The 16236-nt window shown below is 41.2% G+C and overlaps 1 protein-coding gene across 7 annotated transcripts in view; it reads left to right on the top strand.

The window, feature by feature from the left end:
* Nucleotides 1-16236, top strand: part of TTC7A (tetratricopeptide repeat domain 7A) — a 172268-nt gene that overhangs the window by 65713 nt on the left and 90319 nt on the right. For all 7 annotated transcript variants that reach the window (XM_048296977.1, XM_048296978.1, XM_048296976.1 and 4 more), the window contains 3 exons: nucleotides 4325-4382; nucleotides 7753-7825; nucleotides 14241-14401. In XM_048296977.1, the coding sequence (XP_048152934.1) occupies nucleotides 4325-4382; nucleotides 7753-7825; nucleotides 14241-14401 (292 nt within the window). The remainder of the gene's footprint in view (nucleotides 1-4324; nucleotides 4383-7752; nucleotides 7826-14240; nucleotides 14402-16236) is intronic.

Raw genomic sequence — 16236 nt, 5'->3', positions numbered from 1 at the left:
TCAATCTTGTATTTATACCAGTTCTTAGTGACATATGCAGACAAGTCAAACATCTGTGTGTACGTATATGTGATTCCAATAACTTTCCAGCTGAGGTGACTTTCAGTCAATCAGTATTTTCAATGGTAGCTAAGTGTTTCAGAAACATTTGACCAATTGCCTTCTAAAGCTTACAGCCTTCCATCCAAGTTAGGCTTTCCTATTTAATATAACCTTTTAGTGATTATTTCTCCTCCTGTGTGACAAAGGCACTGAGGAGTTGTATAAAGCCTTTTCTTTGTGGTTTGCAAAAAGCTCCTGGAGGAAGTAAGACTTCTTGAAACTTATGCTGGATAGCTTCCTTATTCTTAATGTCTAATTACATGTTTCTTGAAATAAGTCTCATTGAAGTAGCTGAAAGATGTGTCCTCAGGGGAAGTCATTGCCACTTTTGCCTCAGTCTTAGAAGCCCAAGCCTCCTGTTCGTAGTTATTGTCCATTTTCTGCAGATAAGTTTCCAGTGGGTCAATGTCAAAAGCAAACTGCTCCTCTTCCTCCCGTAGTTCCAGTTTTGACATAAGCTGCATTGTCAACTTTTCCTCCCTTAGGTCTGGTGAAGAATTCACTGAAGGCAGGGAAAGGTGAGATGAATTTAACAAAGGCTAAAGAGGAAAGACTAGGTTGAGAATTGTATCGTGAAATACAAGTGCTCTTCTTATCTCACATCACCACCACACAAACTGTGAAATCATTTTAGATTTAACAGTCCCTCATTCTTTTTTCTGAGATGAGTGTTCTGTATGTCTGTTTTCATTTAAAATTTTGGTAGAAGGCCATGGATCAGGGACTTGAATTGGAAACTCATCCTATCAGTCTTTGTGGATTTTACTAACAGTCAGTGTACTGACAGCACTGGTTAGTGTTAACCCCCCCCCCAATTTGTTCACTAAGAAGTGAATAAATTATTAGTGAACAAACTTAGAATCTTTGCTTTTGGAAATACCAGTGCATGCAATCTTTAATTATAATTCTGGGTGCTAAAACTGTATGTTGTGCCATATTAGATGTCTTAACACAAGGGAATAGTTTCTGAAACTCGGTGATATTTGCAAAAGGGTGCGTGCATGTCAGTGTTTTAGTTTGGATCAGAAGTGTATTTTTGAAGTCCATTTATCTGTCATCCCCACTTCTTAAGTTGTGATTCACATAAAGGAGCAGTTTCACACATTACAAATTGAATTCTTTCCCACAAAACAAATGTATTACATAAACAGACCTGACTGTGCTTCAGCTGCTAATGGGTGCTCAATCCATTGGACAAGATAAGATCTAGATTCCTCTCTCCCTGTTTGTAGTGTTGATTCTGATCCTTGGCACTGTGTTTCATTCCATGCATTCACTACTCCTGATGTGCTTTAACTGCTTTTGCTAAGACAGAACTTGTCCTCCTTTGTTTTCAAATGTGACTTCAGAGCTTTGTATTTACATACCAAAATATTGCTGAAGAACCTGTTGCATTTTAGAAAGGCTGAAGCCCCTTTAAAAACCCAGAGTGCTTCAGAAAATAAATCTTGGGCTGCTCAAGTGACATTTGCAAAAGTACTGTGTCTTACAGGTTTCAGAAACTCCCCTGTGCCACTCTCCCATTGGTCAGACTGCTTTTCCAGCTTTTAATCTAAGTAATAAGTCATATTTTGTTTCAGTTGATGGAACTGCAGCAGCCATGCTTGCAGGAGGTAAAGTTGGGTGGGGACCGAAGAATTCTTTGGTGTCATCAACCTGGGAGAATGGAACATAAATTTTAGAAGTTTAATCAGACCTACCAGATTCTGTTTCCTTAGTGCAAGCTTTTCTTTGTCTGAAGTGAGAGCTTTTCAGTGATACAAGTGGGTTGCAGATTTCTTTGAATAATTCAGGGTAGGGCATCAGCAACATCTTTGGGCAACCTATTCCAGAGTCTTGCCACCCTCCTAGTAAAGAATTCTTCCTGTATATAATCTAAATCTTTCCTCTTCTAGCTTAAAACTAAACCTCTTGTCCTATCACTATAGGCCCTGCTAAAAAGGGGCCTATAAAGAGTTAAAAGGGGTTAAAAACCCCTTAAGTATTAAAAGGTAGCAGTAAGGCTTCCCTTGACCCTTCTCTTCTTCAGGCTGAAAAACCCCAACTCTCTCAGCTTTTCTGTATAGGAGAGGTCTTCCAGCCCTCTAACCATTTTCATGGCCCTGGTTTGGATTTGTTCCAATGGAACCATGTCTTGTGTTGTGGATGCCACAGCTGCACACAGCACTCCAGGTGGGGGTCTCAGATAGCAGAGCAGATCACCTCCCTTGACCTGATGGCCAAGCTTCTTTTCATGCATCTCTCCCCAAGTCACTTTCCACTGTTGGGGTTTTTTTTCCCCTCATTTATCTCCCTTAGTGGTAAAGGTCCTGTAAATGCATAGTTAACTTGCAGCATCAGTGCTCAGTATTGTCAAACACAAGTTTCAGTGTGTTCATCCGTGTCAGACACAAAGCTAGAGATGGACAACCAGATTTCCAGCTTCATGGTAGCTGAAGATGCAGTCCATATTGTGGGAGGTGAGAGTCACATGCTGTTTCCCAGTAATGCCGAGGCAAAGCTGACTAGCTGTAATCACTTCATTTCCATAATATATTTTGTGTTCTTTCTGACTGCAAGCTGAACATTAGTCAAATGTCTTAACAGGTGGAAGGTAGAAGTTGTAGCTTTTCCATTTGGTGTTTAATTTGAGGGACAAATAGTAACATTTCTTTCAGTCTTTCTTATTGTGTGACATCTTCAGAATTGCTCTGTAACTTAAATGAAGAATCTTGTAGTTTTCCTGAGAAACAGAATGTCAGATTTTTTTCTGTAGGGATGTTTATAGGTATGATCAAATCCTTTCCAGTGTCTCAGGTATTTTTGTTTACATCAGTCTTGGTTCTTCTTTTTGTAAATTTTTTTCCTTTGTTACCTTTTCCCAGTATTTTGCAGTAGACTGACTGAAGGCTGTTGAGAGCGATGTATTTTTAATAAATGCTGCATTTTGCATGAAAGTCCATGTGTTTAAATTTATTCTTTAAAATACACATTTTGGGATTAGTTTTTAATGCATAGAGTAGGTTTTGTGGCCTAAGCAAAGTTTGATCTTTATGATTAGGAAATCCTGAAGCTTGCTGTTCCCCCCAAATGAACCTGGTGTTTTGAAGAACTGTTGGAAGATGTAGGAATAAAAAAAGTCTGATCACTATAGCTGCTGCAGCAAATAATTTACTTTCAAAATTTCACTTGCTGACATATTGCAGAATCCAAAGAAACTGGTTACCTTTGCGGGTCTTGCAGAAGAACTCATCTCTTTCTTCTTAATAGCTTTTAAGAATACTTAAATTTTGCTGGGTTTGTTGCATTATTATATACTACTTAGTAACTTTCTATTTTGGAGCATACACTGACTTGATGTATCAAATCAGATATATTCATGGGTGGTGTTTGCTGATGGATTAACTGCTCATCACTTCCATGTGCTGTTGATCAATAGCTCTCAATTTGAGGATAGGCAGAACAAGAAGCAACTGCTATACAAAATCTGTAAACATAAGAACCAGAACAAGACAGCCAGTGCATTTCTAAAAACCATCACTGGGTTTCCAGATATTTTGGATCTGAGAAGGCCATGTTCCTCTAAGCTCTTCCTCTGTTCCCGTTGATCTTGATGATGATATCTTACGATACCCAGGTATAACAAGAGCTTGAGTCTTCTCTTCTTTTTCTGGTTTTAGGTAGGAATTAATTTATACATTCATAAGTGAGCATACTGGGCAGGATCCATTGGTCAAGTAGTTAGAAGCATGGAAGGAGGGCATTAGTGGCTAATGCCACATCTAAAGTAACCTAGATGTCTGTTGTGGTCTCAGAGATGGTGGTGTTTTGTGACAGAGCTGTAAGTTTGGCTGCTGGTGTTCCCTGTTCAACGTGCAGCACCCTCCTATGTGGCAGTGGTGGTGGGGGTGGTCTGTATCTGAGTCAGAATGTGCTGCAGGTTACTGCTTTTAGCATTTGCACCAGCCTGGCTGAGGGCCTGTTACCTTCTTGGTATCTAGTTAGTGGATGGCCCCTTCTCCCAGCCCCCTTCAGTGGCATATGTAAATAAAAAATGCTTCAGTATTTCAAACGAAGGACTTAAAACATCTTTAATAAAAATGAATTTGAGAATTCATGTCGAAATGATCACATGCAGATTTCCGCAGTGTTTACATTCCCAGTTTGAAATACTCTATACATCTATTTATTTAATCTGAAACATTGAATTAACTCTTAAATTGTGTTGTATCTTGTCCTACAGCTAGTCTGAAGGGCACTCAGGATGAATTAAACAAGAAAGCACTTCAGACTTTGGAGAGGTGAGTAGGAATCTTGCAGATGCTTGTATGCTTGTATTGTGTATTTTTTGCATGAATTCAGAAAAATTGTTCTTTTTATGTTTCTTTTTCCTCTGTGTAAGGCTTCCTTGCTGGAAAGTTTGAAAACAGTTCATTAGATTTCAGCAGTAGTCTGTCAAAACCATTTTTGTGATGGCTAAATGCAGTGATTATTTGATTGAATATCCAAGGTAAGAGTACTGCTCTGCCACCTTACAGAAATAACCTTAGCCCCAAATTAGCTGCAGTGAGATCTACAGTGCTGGGAGATGCAGCTTCCTCACATCATGCCAGCTGGCAAACGTGGAAAGCTAATTTTGTCTCAATTCCTGTGTGAAGCAGGCTTAAAATCCTATTTCCGTCATGGTGGGAAAGTACCTTTGCCATCAGGGTGTAGGCAGCTGTGGGGTGACCTGGCACCACTGCACCTAGGGGAGAGGATAATTGCTGTCCTAATGAGTGTTTATGTGAGCTGTTGTTGGAAGAAGAGGGTACAAAGCATGCACCACTCACCTCTCCTTCATCCCTGTATTTTGTGGGGGGAACAGATACAATGGCTCCACCCTGGAAGCAACTGTGAATTACACTCTTGTGCAGCTACACTTGAGACCTCAGGTACAACTGCTTGAGTTAATACTCTTTTTTGTCCATTCTGTGGGGTAGAGAGGTGAGGTGTGAGCTTCCTGACTCTGTTATGATTAAGTTACACCACCCAAAATACACTGGGTGGTGTTCAGGCAGTTATTTACACTTGTACAATTATATTTACAATTTACAACCTACTGTAAATGTAGATGCCTACAGACTACAAATGGCAACTAAATGGAAGCTTGTATGGTCTATGTCTTGGGCTGAAATATCTAATTGTGAGTGAGTTGTGGTCATAATTACAGAAGTGAAGAAAATTTGAGATCTCTGGTATCCCAAGGTACAGGTTTAGCAAGTTGAACACAGTTAATGGATCTCAGCTGTTTTGCTGATGCTGAACAAGGAGCCTAACATGTTTGTCTTAAAACTGGTTTTGTAGTGAGTGCAAGAGCTGAAACCACAGATACAATTCTGGATATTTACTTTATGGAGATCTGAGAGAGAATTTTTAAAAGCCATTTGTTCATTCACTGTTTGGATCAGGAATGTACTTTTAAGTCCAGGAAGTTTCTGGACTCCAGCGTAGTACGTTAACTAGTGACCAGTTTTAAGGAACTGTGGTGCTGCACTGCTTTTAAACTTTTTTTTTTTTTTAATCCTTTGACCTTTCCCATTGGCTTTGACTTGTTTCATGGTATCTGAACTCTAGCTAGGAGGCAGACAAGCTTCTAGCCAAACATTAGTTACTCAAACCTCAGCCAACAGGAATGTGACAGTGAGCTGATTACTAGTGTTTTTCTAAATGCCTAAGTTTGGTTTCTTATCTTTTTTTACCTTCCTTGTTTTTCACCTCCTTTTGAAGAACATGTATGATCTCTCAGGCCATGGTTTGGCCTGCAGTCATCTTTGTAAGGGGCCTTTTCAGCTGGAAGATTGCATCAAATGTTTTCTAATTCCTTCTGAGGAAAATAAGCAGTAAAGCGACAATTCTTTGTTTCTTTCCAAAAGCACCATTAATCTCATCTGCTATATTCTTGTGAACTTTCCCATGTTATTTATTGCTGGAGAGGCTACTGAAGGTTTTGCAAGAGACGTTTTGTAAAGAGGTGGCTCACCCTGTCTAACACCTTAGGACAAAGCTGGGTTCTAACTTGTGAAGTTTTGTTGTTGCTTGCAATTTTTGGGGGTTTTTTTTGTTTGTTTATTTGTTTCGTTGGGGTTTTGTGGCTGTTTGGGTATTTTTTTTTTTTTGTTTCTTGAAGTGGAAGGAGAAATTAGTGACTTGCCTGTACTGATTGCACCTTGATGTCTTTGTCATTGCTTCAGAACATGAGTGCCACCTTGACTTCTAAAGTTACAGGACACATTCAGTCCGTAGTAAATTAATTTGTTCTAGAGACACTAGTTATAAAAATCAGCTTCAACATACTCTTGCTCACAGGCCAAGATGGCGTTTGAAAAGTGACTGCCATTAAAATGGTGTGTGGTTTGTTCCCTGAAGTAATTCTTTTATAGTTATTTGTTTATTATTAGCAAATCAATAGTTTTGGCATGGGTTTTAGCCACCAGTGTTGTCAGCCTGTCATTTCTCCCTCATAAGGACATTAATTGTACTCACTTTGGGCCTGGCAATGCAGGTGCAGGTTTCCCTGGTGTCCTGGAACGCAGCCCAGAAAGAGGTCAGGAATGTTAATTGGCTATGAGGGACCTTCCTCTTCCCCATTTCTCCCATGTGAAATGACTTCCCTGTGCTGCAGAGCTATGAGTGAACTCTGTGAGTCAGAAGGGGAGAATCCACTGGTTCCTGGACTGGGCTGCCAGATGGCATGAGCTGGTGCCCCACCTTTCCTCCTAGGTTGGGTTCCTCAAGACACTATTGCATCATTGCCTTGGTTAATGGCTTCTCCACAGGCTACCAAATTCAGGCTGCAATTTCGTGCCTGGCATAGTCTGAGAGGGGACAGTTCTGCCCAGGTTGTCCATCCCTTGTTGCCTGCTTTGCACAAGACTTCGTTGAGGGCCTGCAAATATGGTTCTGGAGACACTGCAGCCTTCACTAGCCAGGGCTTCCCTTCACTGCAGTGCCCGCTGCCTGCTATGGACTGGAAGGTAATATCTCAGAGCCCAGGCTTGAGAAGTAAGGGCCTTGGGTTTGGTCCAGGCACAGTTCCTGTCATCAAATCATTCCTCCCTCAGTGTCCCTTTCCAAATTAGGAGTCTACTGTCAAAAGTTAAACTAGAAGCTGCAGGGTAGAGAATGTGTTGTGTGTTTGAGCACCAGGTTGTCACAGGCTCCGCATCTTTGGTCCTGTACATGCTCAGAGTGACTACTTTTTTCAGTGCTAACCTAACCCTCTCTTAATGTTTGAAAAGTGGCAGTATAGGAACAAGTTAGACAGCTATATCCATCACCTAAATTACTTAAAATAATGCTTTGATGGGTTTGTTATGAGCTCAGAGCTACTTTTTCCATATTAGTTATCCAAGTTCCAAAATATTAGGTGGCATTTAATAAAGGAGCATGTAAGTTGTATAACATCCTGGCAGCTGTGTTTCTCATACTTGTTCCTGGGATTCTGGCTTAGCTAGGCCAGCGCTGTTCTGCTTTTTGTCTAGTTTCAGTGTGCTCCCCCATTACTGGACTAGTTTTCTGTGGGGGAAGACTGGGTTTTGTTCTGTGCTTTTGTGACTCATGGTGAAGGAGTTCTGCAAAGTGCAATCTAACAGTCACTTTTCTTTTTGTATTGTGTTGTCGTCCTTAAAGAGCACGTGACTTGGCCCCCGATGATCACCAAATCATCCTCTACCTGTCACTGCAGCTGGCTCTTGTCAGACAGGTATGTGAAATAATTGGAAATCACGGAGTCATGGGAGGGTGGAAGGACAGCCCAGTTGAACAAGACCCAGGCTCGCTAAACAGGGTCCCTTCCTTCCTGCATTGTAACCGGTAACAAGCAATCAGAATATGTTTATGTAAAATATTTTTTCTTACTCTAAGACTAATAATTCTGTAGCACGTGGAATGGCCTTCCCTAGGGAGTGGGTTCAGCTCTAAGCCCCGAGCAGTCTTGGAGCACCCATGTGTGTGTGGGATGAGCGAGGTGTGTTTATTCCTGTTCCCCGGGTGTCACGCTGTGTCCTGCTCCAGAGGCTCTCCCGTTACTGCCCCACTCCGTCTCATGCCAGATCGCGCTCCCCGCGCTGGGATTGCTTTATTCCATACTTGGGCACGTTTGACGTTCGGCTTTGACGAGTGTTGGAGCTCTGCAGCGAGTGGGATTAGTTGGCATTTGAATGCTGCTGCAGGTGTTAACTCATAAAAATGAAGCTGATCAGAAAATGCTCTGCATTGCCTTTCAGAAAAAAACCCCAAACCACTTGCGCTGTGCTTTATTTTTCTGCCCCTTTTTCTTAAAATTGGGGTGTTTTATTTCTCTCTCCTTTCTGTTTCAAAGCTTAAATCTTTATTGGAGCGGCTTTTGTTTTTTAAATACCTCTCTAGCTAGATTTGAAATTTCATCATTGGAGTTTCTTTCTTTGGCAGGCCTTCTGTTGCTGCAGTTTCCTCTCCTTAGTCTCCACTGCAGAGTTGAACAGTTGGGTCTTTCTTACTTTCCTGAGCTAATTAGGGGAGCTGTGTGTTCATTAGGTTAAACTAATTGTTCCAAGAGAGCACCCTCTTGATAATGTCACTTTTGTAACCCTTTCATAATGAGAGCAGTGTGCTGTGAGCCTGCAATAAGAAAGAATAATTAAAATGGCTTATTTAACTTTCTCATCTGCCTGCTGGCTGCTTTATGATGCAGTTTGCTCAGGGTCTTTCATTAAAAAACACCCAGCTACCCTTCTTTCTCTCATAGCTTTTGCCTCATAGGGAGACTGTCTGATCTGCTGCCTCTTCTGCTTCTTGCCATGAGTAAAAACATTACAGCTTTTCAGCTGCTATCCTGAAAAATAAAATCAAGATTTTTGTGGTCATTGGTTTTGTTTTCATGGTTACTGGCATTTTAAGTCATTACCCTTTCTTTTTCTCTGGTTGTAGCCTATCTTTCCAGTGTTGTTTCATCTGTCTTATTTCTTCATTTCCCTTCTCTCCTGTTCTTTCCATTCAGTCTCTTGTCCCCATGCTCACTTTCCTCTTTGTCTAGTTCACCTGTGTGTTCTCATCCTTGATGTTCTGCCAGTCGCCTCTGCTCCCACAGCTGTATGATCTCAGTGTATTATGTAGTGTCAGCCTGACCCCTGCAATGGTGCTCCTGCTCTTCTCCCATCAAGTGAGATATAAATCTTTAACGCATGCTTGGACAGAGAGGAGATACCTGAGACATCTTTATTTTTAGACTGCTGTAAAATATCCTACTCTTCTTTTGCCAGTTTACTTAATGATAAACATTTGGTAATGCATTTTTAATATCCTTAATTATTTAAAGTATCTAATATATTCTCTTTCTGATTAACTGGAAGATAAATGATACCTTTTTTGATAGATTGCATTAACTATTGAACATCATAGTTAGGGCTTTCATCAGGCAATGCTATAATACTGATAAATCAGGCCTTTTCTACATAGTAGGTTACAATATAATGCCTGAATGTTTTTCTCAGCAAATAGGCCTTTTTGTTTCCATGGTCAGAGTTGATAAATGAGGTAACTGTACCCAGCACTGAAAAATATAGGTATCAGCTTGCATAGATAAGAGAGTGTTTTCATGGAACAAAGCAAGAGAGGCAGCTGACCAGTGGAGTGCCAAGCAAAGCTGGAGCAATTCATCTTCCTTGGAAGGTTGTAAAATATTTCCAATGGCACTTGTCTCTGTCACCACTGGGCAAGGGAAAAAGGGGAAATGGAAAAACATAAGCATCCCTCTGACTTGAGACGAGGATGTGACAAGAAGAGGAATGGTTATAAAAGGCTCATGCAGGTTTGGCAGTTGAAACCACCAGCAACCAAGATAAAAAACACCGATGATGAGCTTTATGTGTGCGCCTGTGTCTTAAAGACCACGGGAGTCACTGGGAAGACTTGGAGGGTCTGCAATAGCCCCAGAGTGTTTTAGTGCATTTTTCAGCCAAATAGAGAGTACAAGAACCTGTTCTGTAAGGAGGGTCTCAGTCTGGTTCCCCCCCCCCGAGTTGCAGTGCCAGGAGGCCAAGGTCAGTATCTGCTGCAGTGGATATCTCCACCTGCAGCGCCTGGCTGGCAGCCGGCCGAGCTGAGCGACAAATGAGACTTGTAGCTCCCGACTCCCAGCGGCTGGTTCAGCTGCTTCTCCTGTTTCTGTGGTAACAGCATTTGGATCAGCAAAAACAAGGTAGAATGAACACTTTAAAGCTCACTGATTTTAATGCATTGCCTTGTTTTTTAGCAGACCGGTTTCTATGGAAATGACTCTAGAGAGTCAGCAGCACTCTTGTTAATTTTAGGTGTTGATTCCCTTTTTTGGGGGGGTGATGGTGTTTGTGACCTTGAATGCCATGTAAATCAGTATTGGATATGTAAAAACAACATATGTAGGCTTCATACCATTTTAATACTTAATAAGCTTTCTTTTCATGAAAATGGGAAGGGAAAGGTGGGTGAGGGTCAGCAGCTGAGCACTGGAAGTCTCACCAATTTCCTGTGGACTTCCAACAGACCTCAAGTTTCCAAGTGGCACTATCCAGAAAACACCTACTTCCTTCCAGAGTGTCTGGATGTACAACTAAGATAAACATTATTCTAGAGACCAGAGAAAGTATTTCACCTGCTTTCCCTGGTTTTTATTTTGGTTTCAAGAAGGAGAGACTGCTGTCTCTGCCCCAGGAGAGGAGCTCTTTTAGGAGGTATCAAGAGGTGCTTCTTTCAGTGACTGCTTGGATGTAGGTATTTCTGGCCTGTCTTTTTCCCAGACCAGCTACTGCCTTCTCTGCTGAACAGCAACGTGCTGCTTTTCTGCCTACATCGTAGCCTAGATTGTTCTGGTGATCAAGAGTGGCTTGTAGGAAGAGCTAAGTAATAACCCACTGATGTATCTAAGCCTGCTTTCCTGAGGTTCTGGTGGACTGTAGCAAGTCTGTTTTCAATGAAAGCTCTTGCCAGTCAGTAAAACTTTCTCCTTCCCATGCTATAAAAAGAGATGGAGTGGGTAGGTTTAATGGTTAATTAAGTGTAACTGTCAACTGATGTGAAATTACAAGGCCTGAAAATTCCTCTTAAGAGTTCCTGTTTCATTTACCATTTAAAATATCCAAGTGCGTTCTACTGTTAGGAAGTATTTTTTACACTCATTCTGTTTTCTTTTTTATACCTATAATTGTGACATACCAGCATTGTTTTTAAAGAGACATATAGCATTATTGAAATAAATCCTATTATATAAGAGGCAGCCTAAACAATCCATATTGTGGCATTATTTTGGTAATGCTGCAAGGTGCTATTTCTGGCCTACTGCAGCATCTGCTTCCTAATCAGTGCAATGTGAAGATACCTGTGTGCCATACAAAACATGTGATATATTTGTTAACAGAATGAGAAATCAGGGAACTGTAACTTCTTCTAATTGCAGGCCCCACTTGAACTTGCAGTCCAGCTGAAATAAGATTATTTTAAAGTGCAGTACTTGGAGGGAATGTTTAAGTGGCAGCCTGTCTCTGATAAAGCCCTGATGTTTCAGGGTGCCATCTGCGGTGCCCGCTTCCATCTTTCTCAAATTATATAGTTACTTAAATAAAAATACATCTTTCAAAAGAAGTTTGCGTTGACTGCTGCCAGATATCTTGCTTTTGTTGATCTAGAAATTTAGTTTGTATTTCATTGCATCTGGTCTGTTGTAGGTTGTTGTTTCACATAATGCTTTCTGTGAAGGCATGGAGTTCATATTATTTTTGTCCACTGTTTCTAATTATGCAGCAGTACCGTGTAGGCTGTACAGTTGTGTTACAGCACTAAGGAATCTTTTTGGGCCCGAGTTAATAAATTAGCTACCAGGGAAGCATTATTAATTTTCAAAACCAGCCATTGCCTGTGACTCTGATGGTACTAGAGGGAAGCACTGAAATGAGATGTAACCACTGCAGGCCCCATGCTACAGAACAGAATTACTTTAGGTGACGTCTCTTTCAGCAGTATGTGGCTGCCTGTCCAGCAGACACAGGTTTGCAGGAGTGATCACAACTCCCTTTTTTGCAGCTTTATTTCATGTGTGTTGCAACAGAGAGCTTGCATGGCAGGTCTCTGTTAGGGCTATGGACCTACCTGCAGTTTGATCCTAAGTCACTTGGCAACACACAAAGCAAAGTCTCAGTGTACACATTCACATGCGAGTAAGGTCAAGTACCGCTACAATTTTGAAGTCCCCCAGTAAAGGCAGTAGTTGCAAGGATTATTCTTTGTCTGATTTATACTAGCCAGTTAGGATCCCATTCCCAAGTCTTAATCATAGAATAGTTTGAAGAGGACCTTTAGAGATCACCCAGTTCAATCCCTGCTCAAAGCAGGATCAGCTGGAACAGGTTGCTCCAAGTCTCCTCCACTTGTTTGGTTTGCAGGTTTTCTTTTTCTTCTAATGAATTTTTCCCCAAACTTGTATTTTCTGTATGAATACTTGTGTAGTCTGAGACAGAAAAACGGGAAAAAATAGAAGGGGTTTTTAGCCCTGAGTGCAAGAAATCTTGACAGCAGCTTTGTTTTAGCACATCAAATCTATATACCTCTGGTATATCTACTGATGAACTTTGTGGACAGGCGGGTCTGGGCTCACCAGTGTCTCATCCTGCCTCCAAGTTGTCTTGTCATTGCTAGAATTTTTACATTGTATGAAAATGTGTTCTAGTAAGCTGCTGAGGGAACATGGGTGATTTAAGCCAACATGTTTACCTTTGCAGTAGGCTCTAATAACACATGTGGTTAAAGCAGCTCCACTGACAAGCAGTAATTCATTAAAGCTGAGCACTCAGTCATATATCCCAACCTGAATCCAAGCCAGGACATTCAGCAGTTTTGATGCTGCGGGCTAGATGCCAGTTTGGGGTTATGTCTGGAGCAGTCACACTGATTTCCAGGCTTGCATGGAGTCACCAGTAATAGAGTAGTTAAGTACCATGGCTCGTGCGTGCACAGCGAGAGAGAAATGTCACTTGGACATTAGGGTGAAGTTGTCCTGTGAACAGAACATACACTGCTCCCAGAAGCACACCTAGATCTAGATAATCAACAACCTCTGTTGTAGCTGCAGGCAGTGTAATTGTTGCTTTCCTTAGTTATGTTCTACTTGTTTTTGTGAGAGATCTGTGGAGGCGGTGGGAATTTGACACTGGTGGTATGCCAGGGTAGAAGAATGTCTGCAAAGCTTTGCTAGGTGGGAAGTTCTCATAGTAGGAAAGAAGGAACTGCATTCTCCATCCATTAAGAGAAGGAGCAGGAAAGCATACGTGAGAAAAAGAAATTGATACACTTTTATGTTTTGTTTTCTGCAGATTTCCAGAGCCACAGACATGAAATAATTTATGTAACAGTAATTTCAGACACTAGAGAATTGTAAAGAAAATCCTCTGCATAAAACATACTGCTAAACAAACAAAAGAAAATCTGCTAAGAAGTTCCCTTTTGAACAGTACACTTAAATAATGTACTGGATCACAAAGAGCATGTGATATACTTGCATTCATTATGGGTGTTAAGTTTTCTGCCAAGTGAGACTTGGTTCTAATAACATGCTGCTGCTGTGACTGTCAGGACTGCTCTTTACGTCACTGCTGGCAAATATATTTCTTTTTCTGACAGCATTTTAAATCTTGGCTCTTTTACCCTTGAACGTTCAAACTTAATTTTTATGTTCGTGATCCAAATCATGAAAGGCTTTGTACAGCCATTATGAGAGACAAAATGCAGCAGAGGTGTGTAATGCTCACCCCCAGGTGAAGAGCCAGCCACCCATCCTAGAAAATGGGGCTGAGAATTGGGCCTCTGTAGTGGATCTGTTTACAGCATTGAATCACCATGCCAAAGGAAGAGGGGGTTGATTGGATCAGGTCTGCTGCTCTTGTTTATAAGCAGTGATTTAGTAATGCTGCAGACTTCTTTCTCTAGAATGTGTGGGTTTTTTTGAAGCAGTGCAGTCTGTTAATTTTGGCAGACTGTTCTGATAGTAGGAGGTGCCTAAGTAGAACTTCTTCAGAATTTCTAATTACTCTATTTGTTCTTATTTCTGAGGTATAATGTAGGACTGAAACAGTAATGTGTTCTCTTGTTATTTCCACCCCATCTCTTTCTAGATTTCAGATGCTATAGACCATCTTCAAGAGGCCCTGCAACTGTGCAAAGATGACATGAATTCACTTCATCTACTGGCCCTCCTCTTTTCAGCTCAGAAGCACTATCAGCATGCACTGGATGTTATCAACATGGCTGTCGTTGAATACCCAGAAAGCTTTAGGTAAGAGTTGTTACCTGGTGCCATATACCCAGTCAGCAGTGAACTGCTCACTAGCTCTGTTGCTCTCAGTTACACACAAGGAGCCTGTTAAATCACGTGTGTTACAGGTGTGTCACTCTCCTCCTGGAGAAGATATTCTTTTACTTTGTCTTCATGGTCTTTCTGTAATCCTTACTCTTGCTTGCTTTTCCAGTATTTGTCTTTCTGTTTTGTGCTGATGGCGTTGTTTCCCATACATCTCCCTGGAGTTTTTTGTATTTCACTTTAGATGTGGAGAAAGAAGCGTGAGACAACCATGACAACGTCTGTATCACAAACAGTTTTATATTTGGTAACTTCGTGGTTGAAAACAAACAGATTTTTCTTGTATTGACCATTGTTTTGATGCTCATCTATGACACAGTTGGCTGCAATATCGCAGCTGGGGAAAAAGATCAGCTGAAAATCACAAGCTGTGATAATGTATAGCTGAGAGGAAGGGTGGTTTGCCTGCCTAGGAGTAAGTTTGAATCAGCACAGACTTCTTGGAGCCAAAGGCTTCTACTGTTCTATGTTTGACTCAGACCTTCATCCATCTGAGGGAGGCAAATTGAATTCCATGCAATTTACTGTCAATGACCTTTCAAAACAATGAATTTGTCTGTTCTGTGCAAAAATTAAAGCTACTGTAATAGTCTCTGGTGATTTCATACTAGCTGAGTTTCTCAGCCAAACTGTAGAAAATCCTGTTGCATTGCTGGAAGACCAACTTCCATTCAGAATTGCCTGTACTTAAATGGTGTTCTAAACCTGTGCATCATTGTCTGTAGATAGCCTGCATTCTCAACAGCAAGAGGGAGCAGCCTCCACAGGTTTAGTCCAGCAGCTGCGTGGAATATTGTCTAAACAGAGCAAAGGAAGGTCAGAGGAAGATCGAGGCTGTCTAAATGCTTTAGAATGCTTGAATGCTTTAGGATCTTTTAGAATTATGGTGCCATGTCAACACACAATGTTTTTATTGCAAGCTGCATGTTGCCATTTAAAATAGCTTTTCTGCCTGTGTTTTTGAGGTCAATTACTTTGTGTATGTGAGGAGCTAAGACTGTCAGTGCACATCTTTGAGAATGAAGAGGAAATTAGTAATGGAAACGCTATTAAAATGATGCCAATGTCTCTTCAGAGTGTGAACATAGGTATGACTGAAGCAGGAAATAGCCCAGTGGCTGCTGAATTGTATTTTAGGGGTTTAATGTAATAAACATAGTAAAAAACCCTCATACAGTCAAAGGTCACATTGTACAGTCGAAGATCTGATTTTGAAAGTCTGTTGAAAGCTACAAAAACACCTAAAGATACACAAGACAGCAGTGACAGAGAAAGAGGTTGTTTATGTCAGAAGAAGAGTGCTTGCCTTGTCTGATTGACCAAGTGACCCATCATGTCCTGGATCTTTCCCCCAGCAGTTACTGATTATTTATGTTTCAGGGAGGACAAAACATACAAAGCATTATATGCAAAGTAGCTTGGAGGACTGCTGGGTGGGTTCCTTTGTGCTGTCTGGTAATCTGATTGCCCCAAAGCTGAGAAGAATATTATCTCTTGTGTTTCTGTGAGTGCAAATCTCTGTGTGCACAAAGACTTTTGCTGAGGAGTAGCAGAATAGGTTGTTTTTGATAGAAACCACTGGTGTTGATAGTGAAGGCCCAGGTTCATGCTTGCTCCTAGACACAGCCTTGCTGAAGTGTGTTCCTTGGAAAGGGCCCCTCTTTGCTCCTTGCATGCACAGGGCTGTGTGACACGGCTGACACTGAGACTCAATCACAGGTACACATGGATGGAGGAGTAGGGGCTGGCTT

This window comes from Corvus hawaiiensis, chromosome 3 (genome assembly GCF_020740725.1).
Source record: "Corvus hawaiiensis isolate bCorHaw1 chromosome 3, bCorHaw1.pri.cur, whole genome shotgun sequence".
NCBI lineage: Eukaryota > Metazoa > Chordata > Aves > Passeriformes > Corvidae > Corvus > Corvus hawaiiensis.
The sequence above is the reverse complement of the archived record's forward strand: the minus strand, read 5'-3'. Positions and strand labels throughout refer to the sequence as shown.